Source organism: Amphiprion ocellaris, chromosome 10 (genome assembly GCF_022539595.1).
Source record: "Amphiprion ocellaris isolate individual 3 ecotype Okinawa chromosome 10, ASM2253959v1, whole genome shotgun sequence".
Taxonomy (NCBI): Eukaryota; Metazoa; Chordata; class Actinopteri; family Pomacentridae; genus Amphiprion; species Amphiprion ocellaris.
In genome coordinates, this window is record NC_072775.1 from 14,859,330 (window position 1) to 14,881,101 (window position 21,772).

The 21,772-nt window shown below is 41.5% G+C and overlaps 1 protein-coding gene across 1 annotated transcript in view; it reads right to left on the minus strand.

Annotated features, from left to right (window-relative positions):
• Positions 1-62: 62 nt before the first annotated feature.
• Positions 63-21,772, minus strand: part of LOC111567658 (mucin-4) — a 29,820-nt gene continuing 8,110 nt past the window's right edge. The window contains exons 13-46 of the mRNA XM_035947541.2: positions 21,387-21,644; positions 20,233-20,499; positions 19,881-20,138; positions 19,526-19,789; positions 19,173-19,433; positions 18,820-19,077; positions 17,661-17,921; positions 17,309-17,566; positions 16,961-17,224; positions 16,585-16,842; positions 14,973-15,227; positions 14,616-14,876; positions 13,539-13,805; positions 13,173-13,427; positions 12,813-13,079; positions 11,857-12,117; positions 10,436-10,693; positions 10,079-10,345; positions 9,742-10,005; positions 9,390-9,653; positions 8,822-9,079; positions 8,470-8,730; positions 8,020-8,277; positions 7,671-7,931; positions 6,144-6,401; positions 5,779-6,042; positions 5,428-5,691; positions 5,078-5,347; positions 3,682-3,942; positions 3,325-3,585; positions 2,943-3,233; positions 2,064-2,300; positions 1,109-1,150; positions 63-864 (exon numbers count right to left, since the gene is read on the minus strand). Of these exons, the coding sequence (XP_035803434.2) occupies positions 593-864; positions 1,109-1,150; positions 2,064-2,300; positions 2,943-3,233; positions 3,325-3,585; positions 3,682-3,942; positions 5,078-5,347; positions 5,428-5,691; positions 5,779-6,042; positions 6,144-6,401; positions 7,671-7,931; positions 8,020-8,277; positions 8,470-8,730; positions 8,822-9,079; positions 9,390-9,653; positions 9,742-10,005; positions 10,079-10,345; positions 10,436-10,693; positions 11,857-12,117; positions 12,813-13,079; positions 13,173-13,427; positions 13,539-13,805; positions 14,616-14,876; positions 14,973-15,227; positions 16,585-16,842; positions 16,961-17,224; positions 17,309-17,566; positions 17,661-17,921; positions 18,820-19,077; positions 19,173-19,433; positions 19,526-19,789; positions 19,881-20,138; positions 20,233-20,499; positions 21,387-21,644 (8,684 nt within the window). The 3' untranslated portion in view covers positions 63-592. The remainder of the gene's footprint in view (positions 865-1,108; positions 1,151-2,063; positions 2,301-2,942; positions 3,234-3,324; positions 3,586-3,681; positions 3,943-5,077; positions 5,348-5,427; positions 5,692-5,778; positions 6,043-6,143; positions 6,402-7,670; positions 7,932-8,019; positions 8,278-8,469; positions 8,731-8,821; positions 9,080-9,389; positions 9,654-9,741; positions 10,006-10,078; positions 10,346-10,435; positions 10,694-11,856; positions 12,118-12,812; positions 13,080-13,172; positions 13,428-13,538; positions 13,806-14,615; positions 14,877-14,972; positions 15,228-16,584; positions 16,843-16,960; positions 17,225-17,308; positions 17,567-17,660; positions 17,922-18,819; positions 19,078-19,172; positions 19,434-19,525; positions 19,790-19,880; positions 20,139-20,232; positions 20,500-21,386; positions 21,645-21,772) is intronic.

The following is a 21,772-nucleotide window of genomic DNA, read 5'->3' on the forward strand; positions in this document are numbered from 1 at the left end:
TTCTTGTTTGGACACAAAACGGCATGCAAGTGTAAAAAAATATCAGTCATTGTTTGGAAATATGAAGGCTGAATGCAAATATTTTCATAATTTTATTACAATGTAGTCTGAAAATACTTTCCATATTAAATATACATTTAGAAATGGCAAAAAGTAAATACACTGGACATGTTAAAACACTTCCTGATATATTACCTTTGAGAGACCTAATGTATAATTTACAAAAGTGAACTTACAAAAAACTGCAGGACCGAAGCCCAGAAATAAAATATATAACCTTAACCGACATCAGACAAAACCTATTTCTAATGAAGGGTTTTATACAGTCATATTTAAAAATCCTGAAAGTGGGAATTTTTATTTTTCAAGACTTACATTCTTTATATTTAGCAGTGATGCATCAATTCATTACATAACTAACATGCACTAAAATCAAACTGTGCAGCTTCTCACAATAATTCCCATTTTCTACCAGATCTAACGTTCTTGTGTATTACAAGTCGCTCAACAGTGCTGCTGTTTGAGAGTAAGACCTTCACATTTTAATGAGGTGTAGCGACCTCGAGCTCAGTTGACGAAATTGCTTTCCCATTTATCGTGAAATCGCTTGTCCTGTTTGAACACACACAGGCTCTGATTCTGGTCCACTAGCAGCAGAGAAAACGGCCAACACACAGAAACAGTAGGTCATGTTTGGGCTCAGATCGGTGAGAATGATGCTTTCTCCGTACACCGTGTATTCTTCCTGGCTACCGGAGCCGTCCTGCTCGTGTATCATCAGGCTGTAATAGGAAGCAGCCTCCACTTCAGTCCACTCAATGAAAACAACTGTCGCCGATGGTTGTGTGACGTTCAGCAAGGGAGCTGACGGGAAAGATAAGCCAGAGTTCAGAATGAGATTTTTCCAATACACTAAGGATGACTACAGACCGTATTAAAGATAATATGTTTAGAAAATAGTATAGCTTTAAAAGTAAAGGCTGTGTTACAACCCTCTCAGCTTTCAAAGACTATTTTATTTAACTTAAACATCAGCTACAATTCATTAAAGCTATATATGCTGAAAATTAAAAATAGTGCACTTCTATTCTTTCAAATTCAAACTTACCATTCATTTGTAGATCTCTCCTCCTGCGTCCTTGTGCCACCACTAAAGAACAAAAGTTTAAATGTTTTAAAAGCACAATAAAACCTGTTCGCTCCCCACCCCACAATCCTTACATATCAGGGGTGTCAAACATGCGGCTCGTGGGCCAAAACCGGCCCTCCAGAGGATCCAATCAGGCCCACAGGACAACTTTGTAAAGCGTAAAAATAACAAGACATTAACTGTAAATTTGTAAAACCGTAAATTTGAAATAATTTCTAGACCATGACAAGTTGTTTTGATCATTAAGTAAAATACGAGATTGTTCAATGATCTTGTGTCATTTTGTATCTCATTTTTGTAATATTTTTGTCTTGTTTTTGTTGTTTTGTCCGCCTTTTGTTGCTTGTCTCATGTTTTTGTCGTTTTGTGTTTCCTTTTTGTCTCGCTTGTGTTTTTTATCTTACTTTTGTCACTTTGTGTTTCACTTCAATCGTTTTTTGTCTAATTTTTTGTCTTGTCGTTTGTCTCATGTTTTGTCATTTTGTGTCTCATTTTTGTAATATTTTGTCTTGTTTTTGTTGTTTTTTGTCTTACTTTTGTCACTTTGATCACAAAGTAAAATACTATATCATTCAGTTCCAGATATCTGCGACTACATGTTTTGTGACTTTATAGACACTCTGTAGATCTGTAGGTTGTAATGTGTAAATGGTAAACTTGATTTAGATTTCTTAAGAAATTCCAGGTTGTTCATAATGTTTTGTAAAAAGATAATTCCTTAAATGTGAACATCGTTGCACTAAAACAAAGGAAAAACTTGGAGTTGTGGTTATATGTAGATTATTATGCTATGGTTTTACTGGCCGGGCCCACTTGAGATCAAAGTGGGCTGAATGTGGCCCCAGAACTAAAATGAGTTTGACATCCCTGTTATATATCATTTCCATGTACATTCATACACATCACTTCTTACCAGTTGTGACATTTGTCTCTTCGCTCTCTCCAGCTCCGTTGCTGGCTGTGATCACCAGATTGTTGGAAGAGATGTTGGACAGAGAGCAGGAGAGTCCTGGTACGCTGCACAGCTGCCTCTTTGGTGTAACACTGTTGTCAAATACAGTGTATCTGGTGGCAAACACTGAAGTGTTCCATGAAACTGTTGCAAAGGAGCTGTTGCCGCTGTACACCGCTCCTGATGGTGGACAAGGAGCTGGGAGAGGAGAGGTAGGAGTTAAAACTAATGTTTTCCTTTCCTTTGAATGTCCTACAGATCATTTACTAAAAGTAAATCTAATCTTTGTTTTTTTTATTTGCTGCAATATTATTTAAACATATATTGAAATCAAGTGAGAAGTTTAGAAGGGAAAGTAGCTATTTGGTGGAGCCGTTAACAACCAAAATGTGACTCTGAATACCCTGTTTTTTGGAAGACACAAAAAGTTTGGAAACCACTGATTTTATCTTTGACATTGTGCTAAAACAGTTAAGTAAAAAGTATGTTTTAATTAAAATGCAATGGATTGCAAATATAAAGTAGCATAAAATGGAAATACTCAAGGAAAGTTCTAGTACCTCAAAATTGTACTCAAGTAACAGATAAATATACTTCATTACTTTGCACCACTGCTACATTCTTTAGTCTGGCTTTTCTTAGCTACAGTAACATCAGACTATCATTAATAAAGGTAAGATTTAGTTTTATTACTATTGACTTCTGTATATGAGAAGTGAGGTAAGTGCAGACTTATATTTAATGAATAAATACTTTGCTAGATTAAAGGCATTTATATTTAGCCCAGAAATCAATGTAAAGACATGTCTGAATAATATCTCTAGTACAAGTATAGTCTACCTGTTGTTCCACTGAGAGGAACCGATTTGCTGCTGGTGCCTCCAGTGTTTCTGCTCTGCACTGTGGCATTATAGGATGAACCACAGGGGAGAGGAATCTCAAAGTTGGTCCTGTTTGTCCAGTAGGAAGTGATCTCAAAGAGGGCCTGGCTGTCTCCCAGCAGACTTCCTGTTAAAGCCAGCAGGTACTCAGTGTCTCCACAGCTGACTGCTGTCCAGTTGAACTGCATCACCTGGATCTCCATCTGCATCGGCAGCAGCTTCACCTCGACAGCTTCTGGAGGACAAGGAGCTGAGGGAGAGACACGAGTATGATGAGTTATTTAAGTGTTAATATTGCAAAGGTATTGAGTGTTTGATGAGTTTCATGCTGCTCTTTGTACCTGCTCCTCTCTGCTCAGGGTCACTGAGGGAGCTGTTGCATGTTCCATCTGAGGCCTGCACAGAGAAGTTGTAAACAGTACCACAGTCCAGGTTGTTGATAGTACAGGTGGGGTTTGTGCTGTGACAGTAGAGCATGTCTCCATTTCCAGCCTGCGCACAGCCGTAATACTGTACAGCATTATCACTGGGTGTCCATGTCAGCATCGCAGACTGATTGGTGCAGTGCAAAGTAACTGAGAGTCCACTTGGCTGGCAAGGACCTAAAGAGAAAGATGATTAAGAAGGCATAACTTCAAAACATTGATTGCATCTTCTAAGTACTTGCACTGATGTCCTGCATGTCTGAAAACACACACCTGTGTGCACTGTTGTGTTCTGACTGGCTTTGCTGGAGCAGTTTTCGTGGCTTGCAGTCACAGATACAGTGTACTGCTGGTCACAGTGGAGCTCTGATATGCTGCAGTTAGTGGAGGAGGTGTTGCAGGTGTGCATGTGTCCATCTGCTGCTACAGCAACCACATGGTACATTTCAGCAACTGGAGAGGGAGTCCAGGACACCAGCACACTGTGGTCCTCACAGGAGGAGTTCACCATCACGTCTCTGGGTGGACAAGGCTCTGTCATTTAAAAAAAAAGAAAAAAAGAAAAGTGTTTTCCAGTCAGAACTAATAGATTTGGATATAAAGTTCTTATCCTGAAGTTAGGTTAACGGATTTTCTAATTAGACCACAGTTTTAAAGGAGCTTTTAATCATCTAGTGTTTCTTAACCCAGGGTGAGGGACTCCTCCAGTACATCACACGATAAATGTAAGTTTCTGAACTTCACTTCAAGACAGCTGTAGATCAGAGGGGGTGAATCATGACTTAACTCCTCTTGACAGGCATGCCACAGCATGAAGATAAAAGACCTGAAACACCCATTGACCCCAGATCCTATTACTGGTGTGATGGAAAAATATGTTTGTTTTTTTTTACTTTCTCTGTTGCAAAGTATAAAATATTTTCATAATCATTAAAGCGGTACAAAGGTGCTGGCTAGGTACAGTGACATGATAAAAATCATCTACAACTACTATGAATGATGGTTCATCGTGGCTACTTTTGATGAAAATTAGAAAAAGAATCATGCTTGAAGATATCAGTCATAAGTTAAAACTGTTTTGGTAATTTTACATGAGAGGTTTCTGTCTTAATAAATCACATAATTGAAATTATTCTTGTTAAATGTGACTTTTGCTTATTAGTCACAAATATTTCATGTTAAAGAGAATCATAAAGCAACATTTTCATGGGTACATTATTAGTTTCACTCAAGCCTAATAAAAAGTCCTCCACATAACCTCTCCTAAAATCACAATGTGGTATTTTTACACTTTCATATTTTACTCGGGAGCTATGCAGGCTCTTGCAGGCAGATTTTGTTGCCTTTGGACAGAATCAGAGTAGCTGTTCTGTCTCAACAACAACACAGAAATGTAGTTATTCATAATTTAGTTACTGTGCACCATAAAACTAGAACAAACTTCCAGAACAAATCAGACTTGATCCAACTTTGACCATCTTTAAATCCAGGTTAAAAATTCTTGTACATGTTGTGCTGAACCCTACATACTTCTGATAAACATCTCACCCTCCTTTCCTGTATTTATGCCTCTGTTATTAAATGTTCAAAGCTCTTTGAATTGTCTTTGTGTTTGAGTGGCACTGATCTTTGGCGTATTTCCCAGAATGTAAAGATCTGATCTACACACCCATGCTGACTTTGTAGGGTGGACTCCTCATGCTGCTGCAGCGGTCTGAAGAAGCAGCTACAATGATGGTGTAACGGAGGCCACACTGTGCTCCCTGCAGGTAGCAGCTGGTGTCTGTGCTGTTGCACCACAGGAAGGTTTGGTCGCTGGCTTCTGCTGTGGCGACATACTGCGTGTTGCCCTCGCTGCCCTCCATGAGCTCCCACATGACGAGGATGGTGGAGTTGTGACACTGAGTGAAGGCGGTGATTCCGGAGAGGGAGCAGGGGGCTGGAGAAGACACAGGTTTGATCAATTCAGCACCGCAGTATGAAGGAATTCTTAAAATGACTTCCACTAGACTGACATACCGGTCTGCAGCTCGATGGCGGCACTAGGCAGACTCTCACACTTGCTGTTTTTAGCAGTGACAGTGAAGTTATAAAGCACACCACAGGCCAGGTCTTCCACCTCACATGTCGTGTTACTGGATGTGGTGCAGTTGGCTGTATGTTCGTCTCCACCTGCAGCTGATACGAAGGAGCTGTCCACCCCAGGAGCAGCATCCCATGTTATCCAGGCAGAATTGGTCACGCAGTCGAGGCGGCCTGTGATTCCCTGAGGCTGGCAGGGAGCTAGAAAGTAAACATCAAAGTTAAACTGGAGGCTGGATGGAAGGATTTATGCAAAAAAAAAATGAAGGGGTTTTGAAATGTTCATACCTGACTGGATGCTCTGGGTCTGACTGTGTCTGCTGCGGCAGCTGCCTCTGACAGAGGTGATGTGAACTGCAAATGTATTTCCACATGTGGCATTACTGAAGAAACATGCAGTGTTTGTGGTGTTGCATATTTCGCTGGTTCCTCCGTTCTCCGCAGTTAATGAAACCAAAAAGTGGTCAGCATCTCTGATGGCATCCCAGGAAACTGTTATATCATTGGATGAACAGGTGACCTGGGCGCTCACGTTCTGAGGTGGGCAGGGGCCTGAGAATATGAAAAGAGCTTGATACCTCAGCTACAAGGTTTAAATTGAAAATGTTTGGTACTGTACAGTAAAGTCTGTTCCCTGGTGATGTATCTCTCACCTGAGTTAAATATCAGAGGCTGACTGGGGACACTGGAGCAGTTGTCGTCCATGGCAACTACCTGAACAGTGTAGCTGTTTCCACATGTGAGGCTTCTGAGGGTGCAGCTGAGACCGGGGGTCTGACAGCTGTCGTTGCCATGACTACTGTGAGCTGTCACTGAGTACTGTACAGCACCGCGGCTGGCAGACCAGGACACAACGACAGTGTTGTTCACACAGTCCATCACCATGGAGACGTTAGTGGGAACACACGGCACTGCAGATAAAGTACAAATAACATAGTGTGAGAAGAACATGATGCAATGATGTATTTATTCATTACACTATGTATAATTAATGATCTCCCACTGTAACACACAAACACACACACACACACACACACACACACACTCGAACACAGTATGGAACATGAATTTGGCAATAATTATTATATTCTACCTGTAACACTATACTATTGTTATGATTTAAAGTTTACAATATATTATTGTAATTATAGATCAAATTATTTGTTTAATTACAATAGTTTGACATTTTTTTAAAAACTTAAATCAGTTAATTTCATAGGTGGACTTACTTTTTAACATTAAAGCATATGTTAAAAGGTACACGACTTTAATGTAAAGTTACATGTAAAAACACCTATTCCATTTTATTTTAGTTAATGAATTATTTTAAAAAATAATATTATATTGTGGCAATTAAAACGCAGATTACCAGTTTTGAAACAATATTCTGACATTTTTCAAAATATTTATTTTTATTTTTTACAAAAAAAATTATATAATGAATAATAGCACTTTTCTGTGATTTGAAGCCTGATTATTTGCTTTATAGCAGTGTTTGACCATAATTTCAGAGAATTTGTTTTTACACATGCAAATATCCTCTAAACTATATTAATGAGTAAAACAAAAATAATATCTATGACATCATATTATGTAAAAATTAAAAACTCTATTTCAATTATGGAAAATTAATATGTGATGGTTCAGCTATTTTACATTTTTTTTCTTTCCAGTTTAGTAAAAAACTTATTAGTTGAAATGTAACTTTCCAAAAATGTATTGAAACAATATAACTTCAACAAAAGTGTTATAGGAAATTTCTTGAAAAGTAAAATGAAGGCATCCCATACAAAAATAGTTCCTTTTACACAACTGGTCACCAAAATATATTACATAGCCATCAAATTTCACTGAGTAAACACAGAAAAACTCGTTGAATTGGCCACACTGCACCATTTTTGTGCTGAAGGTTTGTTGGATGAATTTCATGTTGATATTGAAATTTTTTGTGTGTCTTAAAGGCTGCCTCTGTCAAATGTTTAGCTCAGTTCAACTGATTTTCCACTCAGTCTGTAAATTTCAAGAAAAAAACCTCATTGGAATCGCAAAAAAAAAAAAAAGAAAAAAAAGTGATTTCAAATAATGGCAGATGAGAAGTTCAGGACCAGTTTATTATCATATTGCTTGTATGTTATTAAACATAATCTGTGTTTCTTCCCAACAGCCCTGTAAACGCTCACCTGACTGCAGAGTTGTGATCTGGCTGGAGGTGACGTTACACTGCTGGTTGGAAGCTGTGACTGAGACGGAGAAGTTGTGTCCACATGTCAGCCCAGGGACGCTGCACTGACTAGTCTCTGACATGCACATTTCAGAGATGCCAGAGTCGGTCTGCATGGTGGCTGTGTAGTAGTTGGACCCATTGCTGGGCTGCCAGGTTGCCATGGCGACGCCAGAGAGACAGTCCTGCATGGTAGAGACTCCCATGGGTAGACACGGCCCTGGATAAAAGACACAAGTTAACTCTAGAGCTCACTTCTGCTGTTATATTTTAGTGAGTTGTACTAATCACATCTGACTTGTACACACAGGTCTGTATGAATGCTGATGCACTGTGGTTTCCAGGACAGTGCTGGTTGTGAGGTGTGACTGTGAGGTTGTAGCTTTGCCCACAGGTAAGTTCGGAGAGGTGGGCTGTGGTGACATTAGTGCTGAAATGGACTGATTTGTCTCCTGCCTCAGCTGACACCATGTAGGTCTTTGTCCTGTTGCTGGCGTCCCAGCTCAGAGAAACGTCTTCAGAATCACAGTTCACAGTGGCGATCAAATTCTGCGGCACACAGGGATCTGGGAGGAAACAAAGATGATGGAGAGGATGCAACAGAGGTACTTCAGCGATATCCAGTTATCTTGAAAACACAGTCTCTCTCTTCCCTTTATTTTGCTATTTTTTTAATACATTTATAGACATTATTTGCCAATTACAGACGTATAAAACAAAGTGTTGTGATGTGTTCCGACAAACCCTCCATCACGTACTCATATGTATGACGGAGCTGTTGCTCGGCCGGCTGGTGCAGTTGTCTCCCTTCGCTCTCACCACAACAGTGTACTCGTCCCCACAGTGCAGGTCGCTCCAGGTGCAGGAGGTGGTGTTGGTGAGACACTGGTGGGTGTGGCCGTCGAGGCCCGTCGCTATGGCAACGTACTCTTCAGCACCATCACTGGGCCCCCAGCTGACTGAGCCCACGTTAAACTCACACTCCACGTAGGTCGACACATCCCAGGGGATACAAGGGGCTGTGGAAAGGTGACGGACAGGAAAACATATTTAAAACGTACATAAAAGGTCAAGTGTAATGTGCGTGTGATGTAAAATTAAAAGTCTTACTGGTTTTGAAGAAGGCAGGACTGCTGGGGATGCTGTCACACTCGCTGCCTTGTCCTTGTACAGTGATGTTGTAATGTTGTCCACATGGTAAAGTGGCTGTCAGAAGGGTTTGGGTTGTGTTATGGATCTCCACATATCCGAGGCTCCCTGTGGCTGTAACTAAGTAGTTTAATACGCCATTTGTTTTGTTCCAGGAGATCTGGACCTCCTCATTCTGACAGAGTGCCTGAGCAGAAACTATCACAGGTTGGCAAGGCTCTGAGAGGAGCAAGACACAGAAAAGAGAGAGAGAGAGAGACACCCATGAAGATGATGACCAGAGAGGAGGAGGACAACTAGTCAGCAGTATTCAGATCCGTGACCTAACTACTGTTAGAACTCAGATGTTTTTGTTGTTGTTATTTTACCTTCATTTTTTTTTTTTTTGTTTTGCCACAAATACTAAACTTCAGTTAGCAATTCTTTTATTTCTGGCTAAAAAGTGTATTCATTCATTAGTAAAATGCTGGAATAAGTGCACCTATTATGGCTGAATATGGCTACAAACACAGTTTAGCTTTAAAGGTACCTGTTTGGATGAACACAGTTTTACTGGCCTCGCTTCCACAGCCTTGAATGTGTGCCGTGACAGTTAAATTATACATCTCTCCACAGTCCAGACTATGGAACTGACAGGTAGAGCCTGTAGAGTTACATTTTTTCATTTCCCCTCCAGACGCCTTGATGGCAGTTCCAGTGTACAGTTCAACATCAGACTTCTCTTCCCAAGACAGGACGGCAGTGCTAGAGCCACACTGCAGGTTGGAAGCTACACGCTGAGGAGGGCAAGGTCCTAAACAAGGTGTTGAAGGAAGGATGAGTTCAATTGTGAATGAATGAAACACAGAATAACAGCACAGGGATTAAGCATACAAACTCACGTGTGGTGAGGTTAGTGTGTGTCTGTGCTGTGACGCTGCACTGCTCATTGCTGGCGGTGAGGCTGAGATTGTAAGTTTCCCCACAGCTTAAGCCTGTTACATTACAGGTGCTGTGTTGAGTTCTGCACAGAGTTTGAAGGTTTCCAGCGACAACAGCCATCAGGGAAAAGTTTGCTGTGCCGTCAGTGGAATTCCAGGACACCACGGCAGCACCGTTAGAGTTACAGTCAACATCTACCACTATCTGCTGGGGCAGGCATGGAGCTGAGGAAATAGGAAAATAATGACTGAAAACCCCAAAACCAACAGAAAAATCACAAACTGAGTATTTCCTTACCAGATGTGAGAGAGACCACAGAGCTGTCAGAGCTGTTGTACTCCTGTCCCATCGCCTTCACCCAGACGTTGTACACTGTTCCACACATCAGCCCTGAGACGGTGCAGAAGGTGTGTGGGTTTGTGCTAACACAGGAAGTGGAGTGGCCGTTTTGGTTGTCAAGGTAGGCGACGTAACCCACAGCGAGGTCACTCTGCTGCCAGGACACAGTCGCAGTGAGCTGCTCACACATCAAACTGGGCTGGACGTTGGTAGGCGGACACGGTTCTGAATGAAGCGGAAACATGCCTCATTAAACCATGAATGGCAGAAATACAGAGACAATACATAGTTATTCCACATCATCTCTAATCTAACCGGTCATGAGGCGGGAGGGTGCAGAGACCACGGTGTTGTTGCAGGCCTGGTTTCGTGCCTTCACAGTGACGTTGTAGATCTGACCACACTGCAGACCATTCAGGTAACAGCTGGTGTTGGTGGAGTTACAGGTGACCGTCAGGCCCTGGTCTGTCACAGCTTCAACAGAGTATGAGCTGCCACCTCTTGCTGCGCTCCACATTACCTGGGCAGTGCTCACATTGTAGTGAACAGAGAGATTCATAGGAACACAGGGCTCTGGAGAGACAAAGAGTAATATGAGCGTTTCTACTGTCTCTGATATAAGCACAATGATTTAAATGCTACACTGTAAAACATGACAGCTTCATTAAGTTATGTGAACTTGTTTTCTTTAACTCAAATTGTCATATTAAGTTTTGAATATTGAACTCAAGTTTTAAGTTTCAGAAAATTAAACTTAAAGTAATTAATTGTCGTGATTATTTGTAAGTTTTGTCAGGACTGTGAGTGTTGATTTAACTTATTTCTGTAAGTTATACCTTGAAAAAAGAAATGGGGAGGGTGCTGAAGAAATACCACCTTTTTGGGGTTAGTCAAAAAAAAAACTGCAAAGCTATGATACCTAAGAGCTATGGTGCTCATCAGTTCTCTGAATTGGATAAACCATAGTATTTCAACCACAACTTAGTTGTTGACGCAACAAAAGAGAAAACAGCAGTGGACTACTTCCAGCTGCGGAGGGACGCACTTTTCAAGCTAGCTGCAATTTAACGCAGGCTGAGTGCAACTGAGCAGGGCGGAGGGACACGAGAGAAAAGCAGGTAAGTTATCTGAAGTGCTTTTGAGTTTGTGTCGATAAAATTTGGGAACAGTGTCAGTTTCTAATATGATAAAATGGAATGAAATCAGCACATTGACAGAGCTTTGCGAATATGACTACACTACCGTGTTTTTCTTGATGCTAATCCGTCGTGTTTATGGAAGTTTGAAATGGCGAATTAGTTTATTACACCACTGTTGTTCATAGGGGATGTTTTAGTCAGCGGGCGTTCATTTAGATTACAAATGCTTCAGATGTGACAGGAGCAAAAAAAAAAAAAACCCAAACAAAAAACGTTTGAACTAAACATTTGCCTGCAAGCACCTGCTGGCTAATAGTTACCTATTTACTAGCTAGCTAGTTTGCGACAGAGTAATGGCGGACGTGTTCTGGCATAACCGCGCGACAGCTGAGTCGCCCAGAGTAAGGCCCTGCTTTATAACCGTCTGGTAAAAAGTTTTTAACTTATGAAATAGCAGGTTAATGAAGTCGAAAATAAGGCTTGGACGCTTATATTTGCTATATATAGAGAACGTGTACGTCTATGGTCTATGTGTTTGAGGGGAGGTATTTCTGTTAGTACAGCATACCATCATGAAACAAGCTGAACATACTGTACCTGTGCTGAGGTATCCTGCCATCATAGCAGTGCTGTTACAAGTGTCTCCGACAGCCATTACAGTGACGTTGTACTCCTCTCCACACTGCAGGGGGCTCGGCTCACAGTTAGTGTGGTTGGTGGTGCAGCTGGCGGTGTGGCCTGAGGAGGCTTTAACAACAGTAACATAAAACTTGGCTCCAACGCTGGGCTGCCAGGATATGATAGCAGAGCGAACCTCACAGTCCACAACGGCTTCGATGCTGCTTGGTGGGCAAGATCCTGTGGGGTTAATAAGAATATGGCAACATTGTTGTTTAATAATGCACCAGATTTAAAACTGATGTTGTTAATCATTGAAAAATTCACTGTGATGGTTAAAAAAAGTCCATCTAACATTTAGTGTGTTGAAGGTTTAATTGTTTTGGGATTTCTTCCAATTTGGAGCATAATGGGATTGTGTAAAAAAGACAAAAGGTATGTAAAGAATTAAAATTTGGAAACTGAATGAATATTTGGTAGTAGTAGTCAGGATGGACTGAAGTTAGTTAAATAGGTGAAAGTGGAAAATGAAATTAATATATAATATTTTTATAACTGTTTTTGTCCTCTCAGGTAACAAGTAGGATTTTCTAAAAACTGACACTGCACAAAAATTTGAAAACACAAAAAATACAAAAATGCATCATAATCATTGTTAATCAATCACTGACATAATGTATAGTATTCATTGTATGAAAAAAATACTTGTGTGTTTTTCATTCCTATTTTAAAACCTTTGTGAACAAACAGGCATTTAAAAGGTTCAAATTCTGGATTCTAAACACATATTTCATAGTTATAATCAGGACTGAAGTGAGCTTAGAGATTGATAGATTTTCTTACGACACACCAGAAGTCAAAACCAGATGTGCATAAATAAGTAGTAACATGCCACAGATGTTGCAGCGGCCACAGTATAGAGAGTATTTCTTTACCTGATGTGAGAGAGACCACAGAGCTGTCAGAGCTGTTGTACTTCTGTCCTGTCGCCTTCACCCACACGCTGTACACTGTTCCACACATCAGCCCTGAGACGACACAACTTGTATCTGTGTTTGTGCTGACACAGGAAGTATAGTGGCCAGTTTGGTTGTCAAAGTAGGCAACGTAACCAACAGCAAGGTCACTCAGTTGCCAGGACACAGTTGCAGTTAGTTCCTTGCATGCAAAACTGGCTCGAACATTTGTTGGTGGGCAGGGCTCTGAATCAGAGGAAACACACACGTGAATTAAAAAAAAAAAAAGACATTTCCGTAACCACACAGTGCTGTAGCTGCACACATCGCTTAACTGACCTGTCATAAGGCGGAAGGTTTCAGACATCACACTATCACAGGCCTGGTTTCGTGCCTTCACAGTGATGTTGTAGATCTGACCACACTGCAGATCATTCAGGTAACAGCTGGTGTTGGTGGAGTTACAGGTCACCACCAGGCCCTGGTCTGTCACAGCCTCAACAGAGTACGACGTGGCTCTGCTTGCTGCGCTCCACATCACCTGGGCAGTGCTCACATTGTAGTATACAGACACATTCATCGGAACACAGGGCTCTGGAGGGAGACAAAGTCAATTAGATTTAGTTTTGTTCAAGTGAAGTGACTCCCTCAGATTTGGGGCTGTTTTAAAGCTATTGGGAGTCCAAACATTTGAGTTATACTCACCTGTCGTGAGGGTGACAGGGGCACTGGCAGGTCCAGGACAGCCACTATGCATAGCCTCCACAACTACAGAGTATTCCTGTCCACACACCAGGTTGTTAAGGGTGCAGAATGTGCCCATCTCGCTGCAGGAGGAGTTGTGTCCATTAGCAGAGGTTGCCTGGGCGCTGTAGGCTGTAGCTGCAGCTGCAGCAGTGTTTCTCCAACTGACCAGTCCATTACGTGTGGTACAGTTTAGCTTGGCCGACACCTTGGCTGGAGGACATGGGGCTAGAGGAGAAAGGAGAGAGGTAGAGGTTTAGAAGAAGACACTGTAAAAAGGAGGGACATCAAAAGGATACATGAAAGTTTGAGAAAGTTGCTTTCTTGTCAGTAAGACTGATTCCACTGTCATGTTTGTTTAATTCATACAAAACCTGCAGTGGTGGAGCAAATATTAGCATTCTTAACTTTTAAAAAAAAAAACCAAACTTATTCCACATTCTTAAAGTCCTCTGTTACAAGTGAGAGTCCTGCCTTAAAAATGTTTAATTGAAAGTATGTAAGTTATCACTAAAATGTACATTAAAGTATTAAAATTAAAAATACTGAATGCAACAAATGTGTCCCGTAACTTTTACACTGTTATATATAAAGAACAGGGTATTATTGTCGTAGTGGAACTATATTGTAAAACACTGCATCTAATGATTAGGTTCATTATGTACTAATCTGCTAATTATTTTCTCTATTCATTTTCAATGTATTGTTTGGTTTGTAAGAAATCTAAAAATTGTAACAAATACCATGACAAGCATTCAAAACAATCAAATTTTCTGTCAGTTGACTAATAAATTATAATTGATCAATCGATGAAAAATTTAACCTGCAGTTGGATAAGTTGTTGGGTAGTTTTATTCAGAAAAAAAAATATATATTTTCTAAGATCTTTGTGTGTTTTTGTGTGCAAAAATCTTAGTTTGTATAGTAACTAGTATTCAAAGCTTTTAGAATCATGTAATAAAATAAAATTCAATATTTCCATCTGATAAGTAGTGAAGTAGAAGGCTGCGTAAAGAAAAATTAGCGTAGTTAATGTACCGGTGATCATCTCTACAGGAGTGCTCATCTCGCTCATGCACACGTTGGTGTGTCCCATCACAGTGAAAGTGTAGCGCTGACCACAGCTCAGGTCCAGGAAGGAGCATCTGCTCTCGGTGGCGTCGCAGGTGGAGTTTACACCTGAGGCAGACGTGGCTTTAACAGTGTAGTTCTGTGCTGTGCTGTCCTGGTTCCACTTTACTGTGATGGCATTGGAGCTACAGTTCTGGTCCACAGAGGTGTTCTCAGGTTTACACGGAGCTACAAGTGGTAGAAAAGAAGAGGAAAATGTTCTGTAGAATCACATTATTAATTCAACAGCATACACTGTCTTGTAGTAAAAGGAGCTGCACCCACCAGACTGAATCTTGTAGTCAGATCCAGCTATGCGTTGGCAGTGGATGGAGGAGGAGGTGACAGCCACCTCGTAGATTTTGCCACACTGCAGATCGTGGATGAGGCAGTAGTCGGATGTTGAGTTACAGGAGGCTCTGTGTCCATCTGTGCTGATGGCCCAGGCGGTGTAGTCATCTGATCCCAGAGTCCAGCTCACATTCATCATGTTGGTGTTACAATCTAACTCTGCTAGAACATCTTCTGGTAGACACGGAGCTGCAGGACACAGTTTGGTTACAGATAAGAATTTAGTCTACAGTATCTGGTATACATACAGTTGTGCTCATAAGTTTACATACCTGGCAGAATTTCTGATTTCTTGGCCATTTTTCAGAGAATATGAATGATAACACAGACACTACCCATATGACCCTGATCAAAAGCTTACATACCCCAGTTCTTAATACTTTGTATTTCCCCCTTTAATGTCAATGACAGCTTGAAGTCTTTTGTGGTAGTTGTGGATGAGGCTCTTTGTGCAGAGATCTTGTCTTCATGTTATAAGGCCAAAATCACCAGGGTATGTAAACTTTCGATCAGGGTCATTTGGGTAGTTTCTGTTGTCATTATGATTTAAAAAGAGTAAACACAGTTCTTTGACAATAAATGGCTTCACCAAATCACTAACCATGAGTGAAAAAAACATTTTTCTCTTATCGTTGATATTCTCTGAAACTTGGCCAAAAAAATCACTAATTCTGCCAGGGTAGGCTATGTAAACTTATGAGCTCAACTGAATAAAGAGGAAGACATTGTAAAATTTAATTAATCAGTCACTGTTAGTCTGCACAGGGTTATACAGATTAATCCTCTGAATGAATAAAACAATTCATTTATGATTAAGCAAATATTAAAATTTGAAGATGGATTGCTTCGTACATGTATCTCCAGACTTATTTTCGTTTTTCCTTAAAAAACTTAGGTTGCATCGGCATGTTCTCATGCTGTCACATTATCAGATTCTAAAATGTTCTGTTCATCCCAACAGAGCACAGGTCAACTTAAGTGACTTTGGGAGGCTGACTCAGGTAAAACCTTTTGAAATAATGTGTGGGCAGCTGTTTAGCTGAGCCCATCTCGTTGTTTGTCTCCCAAGAAAGTTGAATAACTGCAATTCTGAGTCATACACAGGAATCAAATTAAGTCAGTGCAATGTCACAAGTTCAACCATGAGTCTGCAAAAAACGTAATATGTGTGAAGTGTTTTATTTGTAGCATAATGACATGTATGTTGTGTGCGATAAACAAAAAATATGTTGTTTGATGTTAGAAACTTTCTGTTAAATCTCACATTTTTACACACAACAGTATATATTACTTTGAAAGTTATGAACTACTTTTGTAGACATGTGAACTGGATTGAGATCAGTAAAAAGACTCGTGTGTGTATATATATATATATATATATATATATATATATATATATATATATATATATATATTAAAAAAAAAATATATATATATATATATATATATATATATATATATATAGTTTGGGACTACTACTGCAACAGGTATCATATGCATCTGTCAATTACAAACATAGAAACTAAAGCCTGTTCTTGTTTCTCACCAGATTCAAAATGAATATCGGTGTGTTTGCTGCTGTTGCAACTCTCTGTGGAGGCCACCAGTGTAGCAGAGTATGAGCGACCACACTGAAGTTTGACAGCACAGTAGGTTTCATTGGAGGAGCAGGAAGCCACATGGCCGTGCTCCCCTGTCACCTCGACAATGAAGAAACCTGCTTCGCTGCTTTCATCCCAGGAGAAATTCCCCATGTTGGTCCCACAGTCCACACGAGCCGTCAAGTTAGTGGGCTGACAGGGAGCTGATAGAGAAAAGGGAAATGGATACGTTATGTATGCTGATTTTAAATTATGATAATTTTTTTACTCCACTGCGGCAAGAACAGCTCTTGCAGCTGTTGCTATAGAAACACACCCCACCTGTACTTATTTCTATGGGCCGACTGTAGCTGCTGCGGCACTGTCCATCCTGGGCTGCAATGCGGTGAGCATACCTCTGTCCACACAGCAGGTTGGACAACATGATTGAAGTGTTTGGGGTTATGTGCTCTTCAGGAGGGAGTGTGCCACCGATCCACTCAGTATGTAAAACATAGGTGGCTCCGGTCACTGGAGTCCATGTGAGAGTCACTGTGTTGGCATCACAGCTGACATGGCTCGTCAGGTTAGTGGGCGGACACAGAGCTACAATGATACATGAAGTTAGAAAGGTGAATTATTGCATCTGTGTTTCAATGTTTAAATTGCCTCATTTCAGGTTTCTCTCACCTGTTCTCAGCACTGCTGCTGAGCTGGGGTCACTCCAGCAGCCTCGGTCCACAGTTACCACAGTGACAGTGTAGGTTTCCCCACAGTGGAGGTCAGTGAAATTGCATGAGTTTGAAATGTTAGAGCTGCAAGTATGAGTGTGTCCATCAGCTGCAGTTGCTGTTGCTATGTACATATCAGCCCCCGTCACATGAGACCAAGAGACAGTGCTGTCCTGACAAGCTGTAGACGCTGTGACGTTAGTGGGAGCACAGAGGCCTGATGGGAGAAAAGGTTTCATGTTGTCTCTCTGTGATGAAATGTGGGGATATTTTTCCACAGGTAGAATATGCAGCTGGAAGTTTTTACGCACCTGCACTAAAGCTGTAAGCTGCACTTGGGTTTCCTGTGCAGGTCTGAGAGTATGGTGTGACTGTGATGCTGTAGGATTCACCACAGTGGATGTCAGGGACTTCACAGCGGGTGGAGTTGGTGTGACAGTGGTGTGTGTGTCCGTCCTGGCCTGTTGCTGTCACGTTGTATCCTACAGCACTGGGGCTTCCCACCCACGTCACCATGGCTGAGTGATTGGAACACATCAGTGTGGCACTCATATTCCTTGGGGCACATGGGACTGAGGAGACAAAAATTAAAAATGCACATAAGGAATTAGCTGTAATTTTCTGAAATTTAGCAGCTATTTAGGGATGCACAGTGGATCGGTGGATAACACTGTCGCCTCATAGCGAGAAGATCCCTGGTTTGTGTCCCGGCCTGGGATCTTTTGGTGTGGTGTATAGATAACGGATGGATGGATGTAACAGCCTGTGTGTGTACTGCAGCGAGTGAGCAAGCGATTTAAGTATATGATGCCATGCTTCAATGGTGATGACAAGAACAGCAAGCATTTCAGTATCTTTGTTAAAAGTGAGTCTGTGATGATTCACCCTTGAGCATGAATCATACATCAATAACAGCCTCATTTTACACAGTATCCATGATGATGGAGATACAGAAAAATGAAAATGTATGACAAAAATAGTACACTTAACATTTTAAAGACCTCCTAGAATTTCACGTATCATATTTTCAGAGGAGCTCGTGCCTTATTAAAAGAAGCCAACCCTTCCTTCACTTGGAGGAAAACAGATGAGAAGATTGAAACCACGTCTGTATATGTAGAAAGATTTAGAAAAAGAGAGCAACAAGTCTAGTTCCTGTCCATAGATAACAAAAATCCCCTAATGGCACCTATAAAGCTCAGTAATCTTTATGTTGTTTAACCCTAACAAACCCAAACGTATATAACCTTCAAATTAGGATTTTAAGGCTGGACACACAGCAGATTTCCGAGCTGAAGTCTCTGCTGGTTACCTGACAAGTTTTTCTACAAATTATTAAAATAAGATAAAACATGTTAATTTTTGAGGGCTGGTTGGCTGTTGTTTCCGTTTATTATGACAAGCTAAACTGGCCTTATACCACATAGCACATACTGGACAGTTATGAGAATGTTATTGATCTACATTTACCTGTTTCCATGGATTCACTGACACTGAGGCTGCTGCTGCACTGCGCTCCCTGAGCCTCGACGGTTACATTAACATCCAGGCCACAGGGAAGATTTTGGAACATGCAGGTGGTATTTGCAGTGTGGCAGCTGTCCTGATATCCTTCTCCTGCTACCTGAGCAATGAAGCTGAGGCTTCCCACCGGGTCAGTCCACCCAAGCATTGCTGTGTTGGTGCCACAGTTATACTGTTTTGATGTGATAATTGGAGGACAGGGAGCTGCAAAGAATGGAAAAGTTTGTGGGTTTGCGAGGCAGGAGAAGTTACGATAGTATATATAACTATATGCATATTTGTTATTGGAAGACACTCACCTGTAGTAATGTTGGTGCTGGTTCCAGGTAAACTGTCACACTGGTTTCCTCTTGCAGTGACTGTGGTCGTATAGATTTCACTACACAGCAGATCTGTTAGGTTGCATGAAGCAGTGGCTGAGCTGCACGAGACTTTATGTCCATTTGCAGCTGTTGCATTCACTGTGTAACCTGTGGCATCGGCCATCGGCAACCAAGACAGAAAAGAGGAATTTGTGCCACAGATCAGAGTGCTGTTCTGGACAGAGGGAGAGCACGGAGCTGAGAGGGAGACAGAAATGAACAGGGATTAGAAGTGTTTGGGGTAAATGTGTTCATTTTTCCTGCTCTTTACAGCCCTTCTCATCTTTTACCGGTCATTAGGACTCCTCTAGTTGCTCCAGTGCTGTTACAGGTGGTGTCCTCAGCCATCACAGTCAGATTGTAAACTTTTCCACACTGTAGCTGGTTCAGTTTACATAAAGTTGTGCTGCTCCTGCAGGAAGTATAAAGATGAGAGCTGCCTTCTCGAGCGATCACAGTGTAGGCCACAGCCCCGGGAGCTGCAGCCCAGGACACTGTGGCCATGTCTGAGCCACACTGCAGGACGCCGGTCACATTGACGGGGTCACATGGTCCTGCAGGAACAATGAGGTGTCACACAATGTGTTTTGAATGAAGAAAATTATTCTGTGATTCATAAAATGCATCAAAATATACACACACAACCTGTGATCACAGCAGTTTGACTGGGAGAGCTGGTGCAGTGGCTGTCCTGGGTTGTTAATGTCACGTTGTACTGACTGGCACACTGCAGGCCGGCAAAAGAACATGTGAGACTGGATGAGGAGCAGGTGTCAGAGTAGCCATTTGGGCCTGTTACTGTCACTGTGTAGGTGGTAGCACCAAGAGAGGCATTCCAGGACACCAGAAGAGCGTTTGTGCCACAGTCTGTCACTGCTGTCAAGCTCTGAGGGGAGCAGGTTGCTGGAAGAAGACACCACAGCATGTGAAATTAATCCAAGAAATAGAAGATGGTTCATGGATGTTATTCTACTTCTACAATCAGTATTGTTATTACCTGTCTGAACACTCTGTGGGGGGCTGTATGGTCCACTGCAGCCGCCAGAGGAGGCTTTGACAGAAACATTATAGGTGTGTCCACACTGAAGGCCACTCAGAACACAGTCGCCACTGTTACTGTGGCAGGTGACTGAGCTAAGATTTCCAGTCAGTGGTTGAGCAATGACACTGTAGTTCAGGGGCTCAGCAGCAGGGATCCAGGTGGCGTTTAAGTCACTGGTGCCACATATGAGGTTTGTAGTGACGTTTCCTGGAGCGCACGGTACTAAAGAAGACAGAACATAGTGGGAATAAGTGGAAAACAAATTCATAAATCAAAATTTGCTGATTTAAATGAGAAGATTTGTGTCTGAATGTGAAGCTACAGTCTGCAATTGAAAGAACAGTCAGCCTGACCACCTGTCAACACCTCTGAAGCTCACTAATGAACATGTCGTGCAATTTCTTGGTGGGATCCAGTTACTTAATGGGTAAAATGTGATGTAGCAGTTTTATTTTTGAATTTCTCTTCTTTACCACAGGAACATTCAGACATGCGTGATATTGCTTGCTAGTTTTAGTCTCTTATGCTGCTTAATCCTTTCATTTGTCACACGTCTGTTGCCAATCTCTCACAATTTCAAACTATTCCTTTGATGCACTGTATTTAATTGTGTGATTTTACATACATTTTATGGCAGACACCATTAAGACAGAATAAAAAGTGACAGAAGCACCTTGTATAACCACAGTATTTGTTATGATATGGATCTACTGTAGAGTTGAAGCACCAGTCTTCAAACTAATAATGACCTTGACAACTTTCATCATCATTCCCTACTGTCTGAGTGAGTGTTTTCACTTAATTTATGAAATAAATCTCCTGCCCTTTTGCTTTCCAAAGTGTTCGTGCAAGTGATAATTTAAAAAAAAAAAAAAAAAGGTACCAGTGTTACTTTATTGAGAAAACTTGGTGAGGATGTTCTGGGAATCCCTACTGGAAATAGTGATCTAAAGCCTGCCCTGGGTGACAAGTGCCAATGTAAATAATTAAAACACCAGTTGAACTTGCTGCATAAAATAATAATGTTCTTTTCTCCATCAGAGTAAATGCCATTCACAGACGATGCGTTGCCGGATCTGGTCAGATGCGCCCAACTTCTTGCTCAGTACCTTGGTCTTGCCGGAAGGGGGCGCTGTAGTTGCTGACACAGGTGCCATCAGAAGCTGCTACGAGAACATCGTAAGCTTGACCGCAGACCAGGTTACTCAAGGTGCAGTTGGGGCCGGAGCTGTTGCAGGTGAGAGTCTGTCCATTACTGGTGGCTTTTACAGAGTAGCTCACTGCGTTTGTACTGGAGGCCCAGAACACCTGAGCAGCTCCTACGCTACAGATCAGCTGACTGGACACATTAGATGGAGTGCAAGGCTCTGGAGATGAAAAGATGTAAAACACAATTTGCTGGTCGTGAGGCCTTTTTTAAATGATACCTTGAGTGCTCTTGCAGGAATCTAAGCCACACATTACTGATATCAATGTTGGTGTGTGTTTGTGTTAC